The sequence below is a fragment of the Melanerpes formicivorus genome, unplaced genomic scaffold (assembly GCF_026170545.1).
Source record: "Melanerpes formicivorus ecotype bairdi unplaced genomic scaffold, bMelFor1.0.p_v2 SCAF_7, whole genome shotgun sequence".
NCBI lineage: Eukaryota > Metazoa > Chordata > Aves > Piciformes > Picidae > Melanerpes > Melanerpes formicivorus.
Genome location: NW_027142359.1, coordinates 21,387,898 through 21,402,618, shown reverse-complemented (window position 1 = coordinate 21,402,618; position 14,721 = coordinate 21,387,898). Strand labels below are relative to the sequence as shown.

At 44.7% G+C, this 14,721-nt stretch overlaps 1 protein-coding gene across 1 annotated transcript in view; it reads left to right on the top strand.

The window, feature by feature from the left end:
• The window catches only part of CUNH1orf21 (chromosome unknown C1orf21 homolog), a 139,871-nt gene that overhangs the window by 53,392 nt on the left and 71,758 nt on the right, over positions 1–14,721 (top strand). Inside the window, exon 2 of the mRNA XM_068141332.1 lies at positions 5,232–5,438. Within this exon, the coding sequence (XP_067997433.1) occupies positions 5,345–5,438 (94 nt within the window). The 5' untranslated portion in view covers positions 5,232–5,344. The remainder of the gene's footprint in view (positions 1–5,231; positions 5,439–14,721) is intronic.

The following is a 14,721-nucleotide window of genomic DNA, read 5'->3' as shown; positions in this document are numbered from 1 at the left end:
CTTCTCTTAACCTGCACATAAGATGTTCATCTTAACCTTTGACACATTTAATTTGGGGGTGGTGCAGACATTTTTGATCTGCCTGAGAGATTTTTCTCACTAGCTTTTGCAGAGTGCAGCTTGTAAATTGCCTCTCAAATGTTGATAATTAATGATGGTGGGTGGTGAACGTGAACTGCAAATGGTTTGAGGTTTTCTCATTCTTATTTCTGGCTTGTTAAAATCAGTGTGCCCCCAAAATGCTTGAGAAGACAAAAGGGAAAATGATGTTTGTGCAAAAGTGGAGGAGGAGGCAGAATGGATGGGTTATTCTGCTGCTCTTTTAAGTACTGCATTTTACTGCCTCAGACCTCTCCACAAGTATCCTGTTGAAGAAGGACCAGTACCTCGTTCCTGAGTGATTCCTGAATCTCTTTACCATGGGCTTCCATGCTGGGGCAAGACTGGTTTCCCCAAGGCTGAGGCTGGGGAGCATCATAGTGTGCCTATCTCAGACTTTGTCTCTTGGAAAATTAATGCTGTTTTTCTCTCACCCTCTTTTTTGTCTGTTTTTAGTCCTCTTCTAGTTCTGGGCTGTGTTAGTTACCAGTGTCACAGTGTCCTCTGTCTTGCTGCTGCACTGTTTACAGTAGTCCAAGCAACGTGCCTGGGAAAAGTGTGTGAGACTTGTCTTAGAGGTCACTTAGGAAGAGCTTTCTCAGCCCAGTTTGTTGGTACCAGGAGAAATTGTCCTCTATAATCTGTCTGTTATTTGTGTAGTGTTTCTGCTGCTGCTGTGATTACTGGAAGGTAAAGTTCTTGAGTTCCCCTTTTATTTCCTTTAATCACAGCATGCCTTCAAACATGACTGTATTTTCAGTGAAGTTGTTGTGTGCTACCAAGATGCTGCAGGAGAGATTTGCACCATAGAATGTTTTGTCCCTCACAGCTGTGTGATAAAGTACTAGCACCACCATGAAGAATCCTCTTCATAGAATCATGGACTAGTTTGAGTTGGAAGGGACCTTTCAAGGTCAGCTAAATCAGGTTGTTCAGAGCCCCAAACAACTTGACCTAGAATGTTTCCAGGGATGGGGCATCTACCACCTCTTTGGACAACCTTGGACAGTGTCTCATCACTCTCACTGTAAAGTTTTCATTCATCTGTCTAGTCTGAATCTCCCTTGGTTTAGACCATCACCCCTCCTCCTGTCACAAGAGGCCCTGATAAATTGTCTGGCCTCAGCTTTCTGGTCAGCCTCTTTAAGCACTGAAAGGCCGCAAGAAGGTCTTCCTAGAGCATTCTCCAGACTGAACAACCCCAACTCTCAGCCTAGCCTCACAACAAAGGGCTTCCTGGCCTCCTCTTTCTCTTCTTGAAAAGCTCCATATCTTTGCTCTGCTGGTGGTGTCTCAGCAGAGTGCAGCAGAGGGGCAAAATTCCCTCCCTTGACCTGCTGCCAACACTGCTGAGGATCAGCCCAGGACACAGCTGGCTCTGGGCTGCCAGCACACAGTGCTGGTTCATGTCCATCTTTTTGCCCCTCAGCAACCACAAGTCCTTGTCCATGGGGCTATTCTCCATCCCTTCATTCCCCAGCCTGGACTGATACTGGGGATTGCCCTGACCCAGGTGCAGGACCTTGCGTTTGATCTCGTTCATCCTCGTGCAGTTCACATGGACCCATTTCTCAAGCTCCAGATGGATCCTATTCCTAAGGCATGTCACCCACACCACTCAGCTTGGTATCACCTGCAAACCTGCTGAGGGTGCACTTGATCCCACCATGTCCTTGTTGAAAATATTAAACAACATTGGTCCCAGTACAGACCTCTGAGGGACACCACTTGATTTAACTGTGGATATTTTTTTCTTCCCCCAAAAGCCTTTGTCTTTCTGCATTCACATTCTGCATGTCTGTGGCCTCAGTTGCTTCTACAGCTTGCTGGTCCCAGGCAATGGGACTATCACCCTCCTGGGTACTAATCAGCCATTCAGTTGTTTGCAGTTTTGTTGCGTGTTGGCTGTGTATGAGGCTTCACCAAAAACCCTCTTCCAAAACCCAGTCCATTGCTATGTTCAGTAATACATTTGGGTTTTATTGCTAAGCAGCTGTTCCCCTTTTGGAAGTGTTCCCTGCTGAGAGACAGGAAAAGAATGAGGGAAAATAGTTGAATAAAGCAGCAGCATAATCCATTCATCAGCTACCTCTGTGAGTGCAGGTGGGCTGTTCTGTGACAGAGATGCCGGGTGTGCAATGGTTTCTCCCCCCTGCAGCCTCTTAGTGGTCCTACCTACACAGCATCTTGTCATTTCTGGGGTTACCTTGAGCCTCCCCTTGGCTTTGGTCCCATAGCTGGTCCCTGCTGAATGCAGGGGTTTGGACTAGACGACCTTGAAAGGTCCCTCCCAACCGAAATGAGTCTGTGACTCTGTAATTCTGTGAGTCTGTAATTCCTGTAGTTTACATATAGCAGATTTATCAGTATTTACAACACATGGCAGTGTAATTAGGATGCCCTGCTCTGGATATTGACTGCTTGGATGTGCAGAGGCATCTAGAGAACGATTTGTTTCTTAGCAGGCCTCTGGCTTTGTCTATACATCTGACAAGCAGATGGATGAAAAGTCTTTGAAGAACAGCCTTGGCAATTGCTTGAGGAAGCAGAAAGCTTCCCTATCTTAATACTGACTTCTGCAAAACCTCAGGTTTATTTAAAAACACATAAATATATGTAGCCATATAGGGCTCAAAAATAGAGCTACTCACTCCCATCCACTAACTGGTTTAAAATCTCATTGTTTTGGGTTAGTAGCAAGCTGTGGCTAAGGGAGAAGAGGAAGATGGGGCAATTAGAAATCTATACTTGAGTGTTGGTATGTAGAAGGAAGGAAGAGAGGAGAAAGTGTGTTGGGGAATATACTGAACATGAAGAAAATGCAACTGCAGATGTGACTGGGAGGGTTAGCTGCCTGACATGGGGCTGAGCATGTCTGCATTGTATTTTGTGTGGAACACCCTCGTTTAGTGGAGGAAAGCACTTCTCTGTGCAGAGCAAGAAGGTGGAAGCTGGTCTGTGAGTAGATATGAGAGGTGGTTCTGTATCCAGAGTCCATCCCCTTATGTGGCAAAGCTTCTCACAAGACCTGCAGCTGCAGTAGCAGAAAAATTGGTCTTAGCCTGGCTGGCCACATCCTTATTTCTGTGACTTTGGGGATGGGCAGGAAAATCTCTCAGAGGGGGGCCGTGAAGGCCTTCTAGACCATGTCCTGAATTGTCATGGTGCTGCTTTGGCCCAGGCAGGCATATTGTTTGTGCTGTGAGCACACAAAGAAATAAAACTCTAATGATTTTCTTTCATTTCTGGTGGGGTGGATGCTCCTAGGTAAGAGCTTCCATCTTCTGTTATAGAGTTCTTGTGGTCAACATGGAGTAAAATCAAGCCACATCCTTTTAAACTACCCAGAAGTAATGAGTTAAGAAATGTTGTGTGTGATCTTACGCTTCAGCTGAACTAATCAACTCAGTAAAAAGGGATGGCTCTCATTTTTCTCTAGCTCTTCCCCTCTCACAAAAGGTTTGACTGCTGGAAAGGCAAGGCAGGTCATTCAGCCAGCTTTGAAGTTGGTTGTGTTTGAGTGTGGAACTGTTTAGTCATTAAATAGTTAATGGTTTTAATTTGTTTTTCAGGCATAAAATATTGCAGCTCTAAATTAGCTTTTTCTCCTCCCCTTTTGTTTTATGTGACATTTGGATTGTTCAGGGAGTGTTATTCCATCTCAAAAAGGGGATAGTTGCCTTTTTGGGCAGTGGAAGTTTAATGGATCCAATAGAGTAATGAACACATAATACAGATGGCTATCCTCTTAATTGCTTTAGGGAGAGGCTTTTGTCTGAACACTTGCAATTAGGAGCTAAAACACTTTGTAAGAAAACTGTCTTGATGGGTAGATTGGTGAAAGGAACAGGAGGAGCAGATACTGCCAGTTTCTTACCTTCTTCCCAAATAAACCCATGTTCTCTGGGAATAGCTGGGTGGGTGGGAAACATCTGTGAGTGTGTTGCTTTCTTCCAGCCATGGATTAAAAAACAGGGCTGGAAGAGACTTGAATTTGACTACTGCACACCTGTTCCAAGACAGGGTTGATCTGTCTGTGTCATACTCCACCTATATTGTATCATACTGGGCCTGTATCATGGCAGAGAACCATAGTATTGTTTTGGTTGGAAGAATCCTTGAAGATCATCAAGTCCAAGCGTTTACCCGGCACTGCCAGGTCACCACTAAACCATCTTCCTCAGCACCACATCTACATGACTTTGAAATCACTCCAGGGATGGAGACTCTACCACTTCCCTGGGCAGCCTCTTCCAGGCCTTGAAACCCTTTTGGGGAACAAATTTTTTCTAATGTCCAACCTAAACCTCCCCTGGCACAACTTGAGACCATGAGGATGATCAGAGGGCTGGAGCACCTCTCCTACGACGACAGACTGAGGGAGTTGGGGCTGTTCAGTCTGGAGAAGAGAAGGCTCTGAGGTGACCTAATTGTGGTCTTCCAGTATCTGAAGGGGGCCTACAGGAAGGCTGGGGAGAGACTTCTCAGGATATCAGGTAGTGATTGGACTAGGGGGAATGGAATGAAGCTGGAGGTGGGGAGTTTCAGGCTGGATGTGAGGAGGAAGTTCTTCCCCATGAGAGTGGTGAAGCCCTGGAATGGGTTGTCCAGGGAGGTGGTTGAGGCCCCGTCCCTGGAGGTGTTTAAGAGCAGGCTGGATGAGGGCAGCCTGATCTAGTGTGGGGTGTCCCTGCCCATGGCAGGGGGGTTGGAACTAGGTAATCCTTGTGGTCCCTTCCAACCCTGACTGATACTATGATAGTATGATACTATGATTTCTTCCTATCTTGTTGCTAGGGAGAAGAGGCTGACCCCCACCTCACAGCAGTCTCCTTTCAGGGAGTTGTAGAGAACCAGTAGAAGGTCTTCCCTCAGCCTCCTTTTCTCTAGGCTGAACAACTGCAGTTCTCTCAGCTGCTCCTCACAAGACCTGTGCTCTGTCTTACTCTCCCTCTATCAGATGTGTATTGAGTATGGTTTTAGACACCTAAGGGGATGAAGGCAGCATGTGCTCTTGTGCTTCTCTTTGCAGATCCCATTGCTCGCTTTCTTCAAGTTCTACATTTAGATGTTACCTTTTGTCAACACTGTAGTTAAAGTCTTTTCTCTGTCTGTTGTTTTGCCCTCTTTAGGTGGAAGTGACTTTGACAGCCAGGCAGGAAGGTGGATTATTGTACAAACAATGAGTGCGTGTCTCTAGACATGATTTGTGGTTGGGCCCAGCTGGAGCTGTCTGAATGAAGCTATGGGCTGTGCCTCCGCCAAGCATGTTTCTACTGTTCAAAACGAAGAGGAAACTCAGAAGGGGAAAAACTATCAGAACGGAGATGTGTTTGGTGGTAAGTGTTGCAGGATTTCATCTTTCTCCAACATCATGCATATTCTGGAAGGTATATTTGGGAGCTTTGACCTTTCACAAAATATAAAGGAAAATGCCCGTTAAAATAAATCATGATGCTAGTGCAGTTGGGCCCCTCCAAGGCACAGTACCATGACAGCTGAAACAGAGGTCAGGGTGAAATCCTCAGTGGAAAATTAACATTCTAAGTGATGTACAGTACTGCACTGTCTTTAACTCCACACACAGTGTTCGAAGACAAGGAGGTGCACAGCCCCCTCATATTTATATGTGTGTCTCTGTTATGGATTTGTCATTAGGAAACGAAAGAGTTGACTCATCTCCTAAAATTAAAAATCTATTCAGTAAGACAAGTAATTCCTCAGTACTGCTGTCCTGTGAAGCTATAAAACATCAGTTCTGAAATCCTATAGCAAAAATAGGGTTTGAAGGTACAATGAAACTAGAAATAGCCTTCTGTGAGGGATTCAGTGGTACTGGGAAGCTCTGAATGTGGGATGACAACATCTGTTTCATCATGTGGGAAGACTGGTCTGCGATCCAGGTCTTGCATCAGGAAAGCTACAGTGATAGGAGATAAAATGCAGTCAGCTTCATGATTTCCTGCCCCCAGATGCTGATAGCATACACTAAGCATCTTCTAGTGATCTGAATCATTAATTCAATTTTTGAAATGTTAGGAATTATCCGGAAGACTCTCCAGAAGTGAAATGTCTGGCTCTGCCCAGTTATCTATCTGAAGGTTAAGTTAGCTGTGAGTAAGCTAACTTGGAAGTGTTGTTCTTAAAATAGGTGTTACTGAGCACACCCAAACTTCTCTGGTGGCTTTCATAGCAGTTGTTTGTGTCATAGTGGGAGTGATGCATCAAGCAGCAAAAAATATCTCCCTTTAATTTCCAAAGCAATGATATTTCCTTTCTTCAACCTTCCTGGGTGCTAGCTGGCTCCCAACAGTGGATCCCAAAGCAAGAATAGCTAGAGGAGTAATCTGAAGAGAAAGCAGTCATTCAGCAAAGGTCAGGCCTAACTGATGGGTGGTTTTCCTGTACTTGCTTCTTCCCTAAGCTAGGAGGTGTTTGGTTTGGAAATGTGAGTTCAATATGTTGCTGCTTTTATTTGAAAGAGGCTTTAAGTGCTGTCATGAACAAAAAGCTCAAAGGAATTAGAGTTGATATTTTAGCTGACATTCAGTGAGGGAGATATTTTTGGCAATACATGAGTCTCAACTGGGTTTTTTCAGTTTTACTGCATGCTGTGGGCCAAAGTTCGTAACTTGAATGTCAAAAAACCTAAAGTAACTTCTGGAGGCAGAGAATCAAGAAGAGTGAAGAGCAGTGAAGCTGGTGAAGGGTCTAGAGCACAAGTCCTGTGAGGAGCAGCTGAGGGAGGTAGGGTTGTCTAGTCTGGAGAAAAGGAGGCTAAGGGGAGACCTCATTGCTCTCTACAAGGAGGTTGGAGCCAGCTGGATGTTGGATGCTTCTCCCAAGTAAGAAGCAATAGGACAAGAGGAAACAGCCTCAAGTTGTGCCAGGGGAGGTTTAGGTGGGGCATTAGGAACAATTTCATCCCCCAAATAGTGGTCAATGCCTGAAACAGGCTGCCCAGGAAACTGGTGGAGACCCCATCCCTGGAGGGATCTCAGAGCCTTTTGGATATGGTGCTGAGGGCCATGGTTTAGTGGTGATCTGGCAGTGCTGGGTTAGTGGTGGGACTTGATGATCTTAAAGGTCTCTTTCAACAAAAATGATTCTGTGATGGGCTGCCGCTTTATGGAGCTGGGCTGGTGTCAGCAGTATCATGTAGGTATTCTGGGGTCCATTTGAGGGCTGTTAATTTTTCCCTATTTTACAGAAACCTGCCAACTTCAGGAACACTACCTGCTGTTAACCATTTCCTGGCCCACACTTTAGTTTAGATGCACAATTGTTCATTGCTAAAGATCCAGTTCAATGACTGATCCTTTTTTAGCTAAGAGTTGGAGTCTGTCACTTAAATGATGTGTTGAATGACAAGCAGAATGAACACAGAAGCCATGTTTTTCCCTTGCTTCTGAGGAATAATCTCTAGATCAGGAATTGATGTAGAGTTAGAGCATACCTGGCTTTACTGCAGTCATTTTGAGACCTGGAAATGATCCGCAGAGTGCTTAGATACCTCGAGGGAGGAAGCTGCATGCATCACGTGTACAGTGCCTTGCCTAGCTCCTGAAACACAGTCTGTCAATATAAAAGAGCAGAAAGAAAATAAAAAAACAGCTTGACATCATATTTATCATCCTTCTTAACAATCTTCTGGACTTGTCAAAAGCCTAGAGCTCTTTCACAGGAGTCTGAATGCTTTTCCTGCTCCAATTTCCATGTTGGAAATGGCAGTGGTGATTGCATTGTTCGTTACGAGTTAGATCTGAAAGCTGAGACTATTCTATCCACTTCATTTTCTATTTAATTTCCATGTTGTTCCTCCCAGATTAATTCCATGTAATCAATACATTCTGCAGACTTACTCTTGAAGTTCTCAAGAAGGAAGTCGGTGGTGTATCAGAGGGCTGTCATCATCAGCTCCCTGCAAGGAGGAAGCATTGTCATGCTAGATTTGAACAGATGATCTCAGCTAGGATGACAAATCATGGCAGAAGAACTTCCCAGGGATACAGGGGGATCCACAGAGTCAACACAGGCTATAAGACACTGCAGCACTTCCATCATGCATTTGCCTGCCCAGTTCAAGGTGTCAACAGCTGCTGAGTGTTTCCTCCTTTATTTCTGGGACAGGACAAAAGTGTTTCCTCCAACAGTAGCCAAGAGCAGAGTATCTCTGCAGCCTGTAGAGATCAAATATTCTGCAGAATGACTAGGCAGAGCAAGACTAAGGTGAGTGGCAGGGAAATTGGGTGGTTCATGAGGAGCAGGAAGATAATGGAAAGGAAATTAGAGGCAGTCTGTAAGAGAAGCAGTTTTGGGGAAGGAGGCAGCAAAGTAACAGAGATGACAAGTGGGTTCAGAAGGTGGCTGGTGTAGCAATAGCATCAGTAACATCATGAGAGTATTAGTATATATTAGCATATGTTGTGATGTTCATGGAGAATGAACACTTGCAGTGTTTGCATCTAGGGACTAATCTGACATGGAGTGCCTGTGCAGAAGTAGCAGGTATGAGTTCTGCAGCTGTAGTAGCCCAGATTGCCTCAGATATATCACAAGCAGAGGAAATCCTGAAGGACTTGGAACAGTGATGGCAGAATTAAAGGAAAATAACTCAGATGGTGCTGCCTTCCCTGGCTTACAGTTTCTTGGCCTTCACTGATTGTCTAACATCTGAGTGAACATGGTAGTCACATCTTCATGTGATTTTTCTGTGAGTTTAGTATGTGGTGCTCAAAAGCCTTTGCTCCCTTACTGTAATGTCAGTTCCGTAAGTAGCAGATGGAGCTACTGAGGAATTAGTTAGATGGTCATCAATATCATTGCATTGCTTTTCCAGCTGGGCAAGAAGAACTGGTGCAGTGACACAGAATCATAGAATCACAAAACAATTTTGGTTGGAAGAGACCTTTAAGATCATCAAGCTCAATCATTAATCCATCACTGCTGAGTCTACCACTAAAACATGTCCCTCAGCACCACATCTATACAGCTTTTAAATCCCTCTAGGCATGGTGAGTCCACCACTGCCTTGGGCAGAAAGAAATAGACCCTTTGGCTTCTCTGTACCATCTCTCCCATCAAGATTGAATAATGGTGGAAATTCAGAGGACAGAGAAGAATGAGGTTAATCATGGCCTAGGCTTGTAAGGTTCCCTCTTGTAACTGATGCAAAAGAACTGTAACTATGATGAGAGTATTTGCTCTGATTGTTGTTAAACATGGACTCTTGCTATGAAAGAAGTCTGCTGTGTATTTATTAGAGACAGAGAAGCATCATTAGCTCTCTGAAGAAATCAGAACTGTGTGAATGGTGATGTCTCCAAGCTCTTTATTTGGGTTAAGCTCCTGGTACAAGACTGAGGTGAGGGACTGTGTCTGAAGAAGAGCAAAAAACCTGTTAAAGGATCTAGGGCACAAGTCTTGTGAGAAGCAGGTGAGGGAACTGGGGTTGTTTAGCCTGGAGAAAAGGAGGCTGAGGGGAGACCTTCCTGGAGGAATTAAAAAGACGTGGTGCTGAGGGATATGGTTTAGTGGTGACCTGGCAGTGCTGGGTTAACGGTTGGTCTTGAGGATCTTAAAGGTCTCTTCCAACCAAAACTATTCTATGATTCTACAGCTTCATAGGTAAGGAAGGATGGGAAGGACCTAAGTAATTCCTGTACAGCTCTTTGCTCTCTATGCCTTGAATAAGAATTCTCTGTTCTTACTGCAGAAATTGCCAGAACAGCATCATTATTGCATTGCCAGCTTTGATTTCCTTTGCTATGAACACCCACCTTTTCCTCTTTTTTTCAGGGGAGAAGCAGGTAAAGTAGCCATGCAGGTGTTAGAAGCACCAACATGACTGCAGCTTTGTCATCTGCCTCTTTGTTGTCACTCCACTTGCATGCTTTTCAGCCTTCCCTCCAAGCCTTCAGAAACTGAAGTCTAAAAGACCACTTAACATTTCCAGAGCTTTCTTCAGGGGTTGATATGTTTGTCTTGGGGCTTACCCACCCTTCTCTGGAAGAAAAGGAGGTGACTGGAGCCCCTATTACAAGAGGGATGTGGAGGTGCTGGAACGTGTCCAGAGAAGGGCCACAAGGATGATCAGAGGGCTGGAGCACCTCTCCTATGAGGACAGACTGAAGGAGCTGGGGCTGTTCAGTCTGCAGAGGAGAAGGCTCCGAGGTGACCTAATTGTGGTCTTCCAGTATCTGAAGGGGGCCTACAGGAAGGCTGGGGAAGGACTTCTCAAGATCTCAGGTAGTGATAGGACTAGGGGGAATGGAATGAAGCTGGAGGGGGGGAGATTCAGGCTAGGTGTGAGGAGGAGGTTCTTCACCATGAGAGTGGTGAAACCCTGGAATGGGTTGTCCAGGGAGGTGGTCGAGGCCCCGTCTCTGGGGGTGTTTAAGAGCGGGCTGGATGAGGCTCTGTCCAGCCTGATCTAGTGTGGGGTGTCCCTGCCTGTGGCAGGGGGGTTGGAACTAGATGATCCTTGTGGTCCCTTCCAACCCTGAATGAAACTATGAAACTATGAAACTATGATTGGCTTGGGTAGTTCTTTTTCTCATCAGTAGTTTTTCCTCAGCTGCCGACATCACTTTGAATCCAGGGAGTATTTTCTGGATTGCTCAGAGTGGTGCAGTTCTGCTTCTACTCTTCCTCAGAAGTTCTAGATGCTTTTCCCCTCTTTATCTGGTGGGGTTGGTTGAAGTCAAGTCTATTGAGCATTTCAAACATCATCCCTTCTCTTAGGATTTATTTTTTTATCGTTAAAAGTCACTGCAGGTTAAGGTTGTTTACTCCAGTGCCTTGTTTCCTTCCCAGCTTTTAACCTTTCTTTCAGTTGAGCAGACACATTGAACCCGGTGTTCACTGTAAATTTGAAACTCTGGTGTTTAAAAAGGAGAGGCCCACCATGAATTCTGTAAGAACAAATTCTGGTTAACTGAAACCAAGACACAGAAATTTCCATCTCATGCCAGCCTTTGGAAGGCACGCTGTGTTTTGCAGTAGTGTACATTTAAGTGATTGCATTAGCAGGCCCTATTAAAGGAGATGTTCTAGAGAAGATTGGCTATAATATGATTATTATGTCTTGTTGGTCTCTAATGATTTTAAAATCCCTCTAATAAGGATAGTAATAATAAATCTTCATTTATTCATCATTCCACTTCAAAGCTGATTTCCAGGGCAATACATAAGAGCTGTAATAATGTAAATACCAATGAAGAACAAAATGCCATGATAGAGCCTTGAGTGTTGTTGATTTTAGCATATGTTTTAATCATGTAACAGCTCTCATAGATTAATTTTGTTTGTTCCTTTTAAAAAAAATCATGAGCTTATGGGGAGGAGGTTATTGATGTAATTTTTTTGGTCTCAGGAAATAAACTGGCAGTGGGATTTCTTATATGAATTCTCAATTTTAGAATGTGTTTATTAATCTGAGATGTTTGTATGGAGCTCTTGAGTGAGACTAAACCTGGCAGGTAAGAAACTTCTGGCAAATTGAGGAATATCTGTGCTGCAGTTTCCAGGCAGGATTTCTGTTCTTGACAGCAACTCCAATTGCTAAACCAGTCTAAATAAAGCTGAGCAGAAAGCACAAGAGTTTATAGACCAGCTTGTTTCAGGACATCAGGGAGAATGTAAGAAAAGGAAATCTTTAGCATCGAGGTAGTGTATCGAGGGTGAAGAACTGATCAATGCATGTGGTAACCAACTGACTACAGCTTGTGATGTATCTTCACAGCTTTCCTGGTTTGCATTACAGACCCACCCTTAGTTTAGAGATCGCAGAATCATAGAATGTTAAGGGATGGAAGAGACTTCCAGAAATCATCCAGTCCAACCCCCCTGCCAAAGCAGGATCACTGAGGGCAGGTCACACAAGAACACATCCAGATGGGTTTTGAAAGCCTCCAGAGAAGGAGACTCCACAACCTCTCTGGGCAACCTGCTCTAGGGCTCCAGCACCCTCACAGCAAGAAGTGTCTCCTCATGCTGAGGTGGAACTTCCTGTGTTCCAGCTTACATCCATTGTTCCTTGTCCTATTAGTGGGCACCGGCTGAAAAGAGCCTGGCACCTTCATCCTGGACATGAAGCTGGTGAAAGGTCTGGAGAACAGATTTGATGAGGAGTGGTTGAGAGAACTGATGTTGTTTAGTCTGGAGAAAAGGAGGCTGAGGGAAGACCTTTTGGCTCTCTACAACTCCCTGAAAGGAGGTTGTAGCCACGTAGGCGTTGGTCTCTTTTTTCAAGTAACAAGTAATAGAAGAGGACATGATCTCAAGTTGTGTTGGGGGGAATTTGAAATTGAACATTAGGAACAATTTCATCAGTGAGTGGTTAAGCCCTGGAAGAGGATGCCCAGACCACTGGTGGTTGAGAAAATGTGTAGATGTGGTGCTGAGGGACATGGTTTAGTGGTGGACTGGGCAGTGCTGGGTTAACAGTTGGACTCAATGACCTCAGAAGTTTTTTCCACCGTTAATGATGCTATTGTTATGATTTCAGCAGCTGATGTTACAAAATAGATCTTTCTTCAATGCTTGGGAGCTCAAGAAGAGCATACAAGGGTGTTAGATCCTAGGACTGAAGTGCACCAGCATTTTCCAGAGTTCAATATAACTCCATTTTCCCTCATTTGTTAAATTCAGTTGAAATGATCTGGTTTTAGTTTAACAACATCTTTGGGTTTGGTGATAATCTGCTTCTTATCTAAGTAAACATTGGTCAGTCCTAAACACATTTCAGGAAGTGGAGGAGAAAAATAGAACCAAAAGCCAGGATGGTGTTAGGTTCATGTGGAAAATGGCATAAAATTGCATTTGTTATCTAAGTTTATGATGTGTTTGTATAGTTCCACCAACACCCTTGGCAAGTCAATCATTTACTGTTTTAAACCCATAAGGAAGCAACAAAGTTTAAAACAAACCAAAAAAATCAAAACAAAACCAAACCCCACCCTCAGGTGTTGTCTAGTGATGTCATGGTGATCAATGTGTTTGCCACAGGAATTAAAACTCTGGATTTTCACCTTTTGTGAAGAAATTTGATGCAGTTTTAGCACTCTTTTACAGCAGGTGCTGCTTTTGCAATGTAAGAGTAGTAGCAAAACAAGCTCTTCAGCTCACTCCAGCAGATCTAATCATCTACAGAGAAATGGCTCTTCAGTCTTTCTGCTTTGGTAGTGTAAAGAGCCAGGATCTCTCCTGGAGCAAAAGCAGGGTTGTCCCATGAGAGATGATAAGCTGGGAGTCCTGGGTGACCCCAGCACCAGCAGTGCCCTCACTGTTGAGATGCAAGTCCCATGGAACCTGAACACAGGCCAGAGCTCCGTGCAGGTGGCAGGGTGTGGCAGCAGCTGTGGGCATGCCAATGAATCAGGATTTAAGGTCCACCCAGGGGGTGCAGTGATGAGCAGCTGAAGACAGGGCTGGTGTCAAGCTAGAGTTTGCCAGAGAACTTAGTTCAGGAAAGAAGATACCTACAGTGTGGAGTTGAGGTCTCTCTAGGAGCTGGGACCAGGGACAGTACCAGAGTCAGACAGACTTGCTCTGGCAAGGGCTGAGGCCCAAGTCTCAGCTGAAACAGAGCTTCTGGATCCATGGACAGAAGACGGAAAGTGGAGGTTCATGAGGTTGGTCATGGCCTCTTAATGCCCTCAGGTCCCCCCATTTGTTGTAATTGTGATTGAACTATCTCACCCTTCTCCTCCTTTTGTTTTCACTTGTTAAGTGAAGAAATGCTGGTCTGGTGGCCCTTAGGCATGATATCCAAGTTAATGGAAAGGTTCCTGTAGGCTCCTGGAAGACACAATTGCTTTTCAGCATCTAGTTTCACTGATCCAGCAGTGAAGCAGACTAGTTCAGAAGAGGTGGCATGGCTGCTCTTTACATACCTGGGTGTTGGAAACTTGCTTGGTTGTAGATTTTTTCAGGGTTGTAGAGCAGCAGTGGTTGAAGATGTTCATTGGTTAGGTAGAGTGATTCCTGTGCAACCCATTGCTAGTGACAGCAGTGGGGTTCCTGTTCGGGGAGAGTTTGAGTGCTTGTCCCCACTCTGGAGTGCTGTATACATTGGAATGAATAAATTCTGGTTTGATGGCACTCAGAGTCTATCAGGACTGGGCATGACTGAGCTGGCAGTTACCTGAACATGGGTACAGACTTCTCATACTTCCCTGTCCCTATCTTATCTCATGCAGCAGCTGCTACTTCTTTCAAAATATTGACCTTACAGTTACAGAAGCTTTATGTTCAAGTCATAGTACAAAGAAAGGAGAAGACATTAACCCTCAGAAGCTGATCATATCCACCATGCTGGTCAGCAAGTCTGTGCACATCAGCTGAGGAGATGCATAGAAGCAATCACTTGTCCTTATGTGCTGAAGGAGTGTTGTCAGGGCGAGAACTTGCAGGGCTGGACCCTCTGCTTCATTGCAGCCCTGCCTGGGGAGGCCCTGCGCTGATAGCAATTGAGTGGCTCATTTGCCAGATAAAGTTTTCCTGCTCTTAGTCATGACTTCTGTCAGGAAGAAACAAATGAGCAATAAAGAAAAATGGTGCATATTTGGAGTGCTGTTATATCAGGTCTTTCCTTTGAACAAGATCGGAAAGACCCGGAAT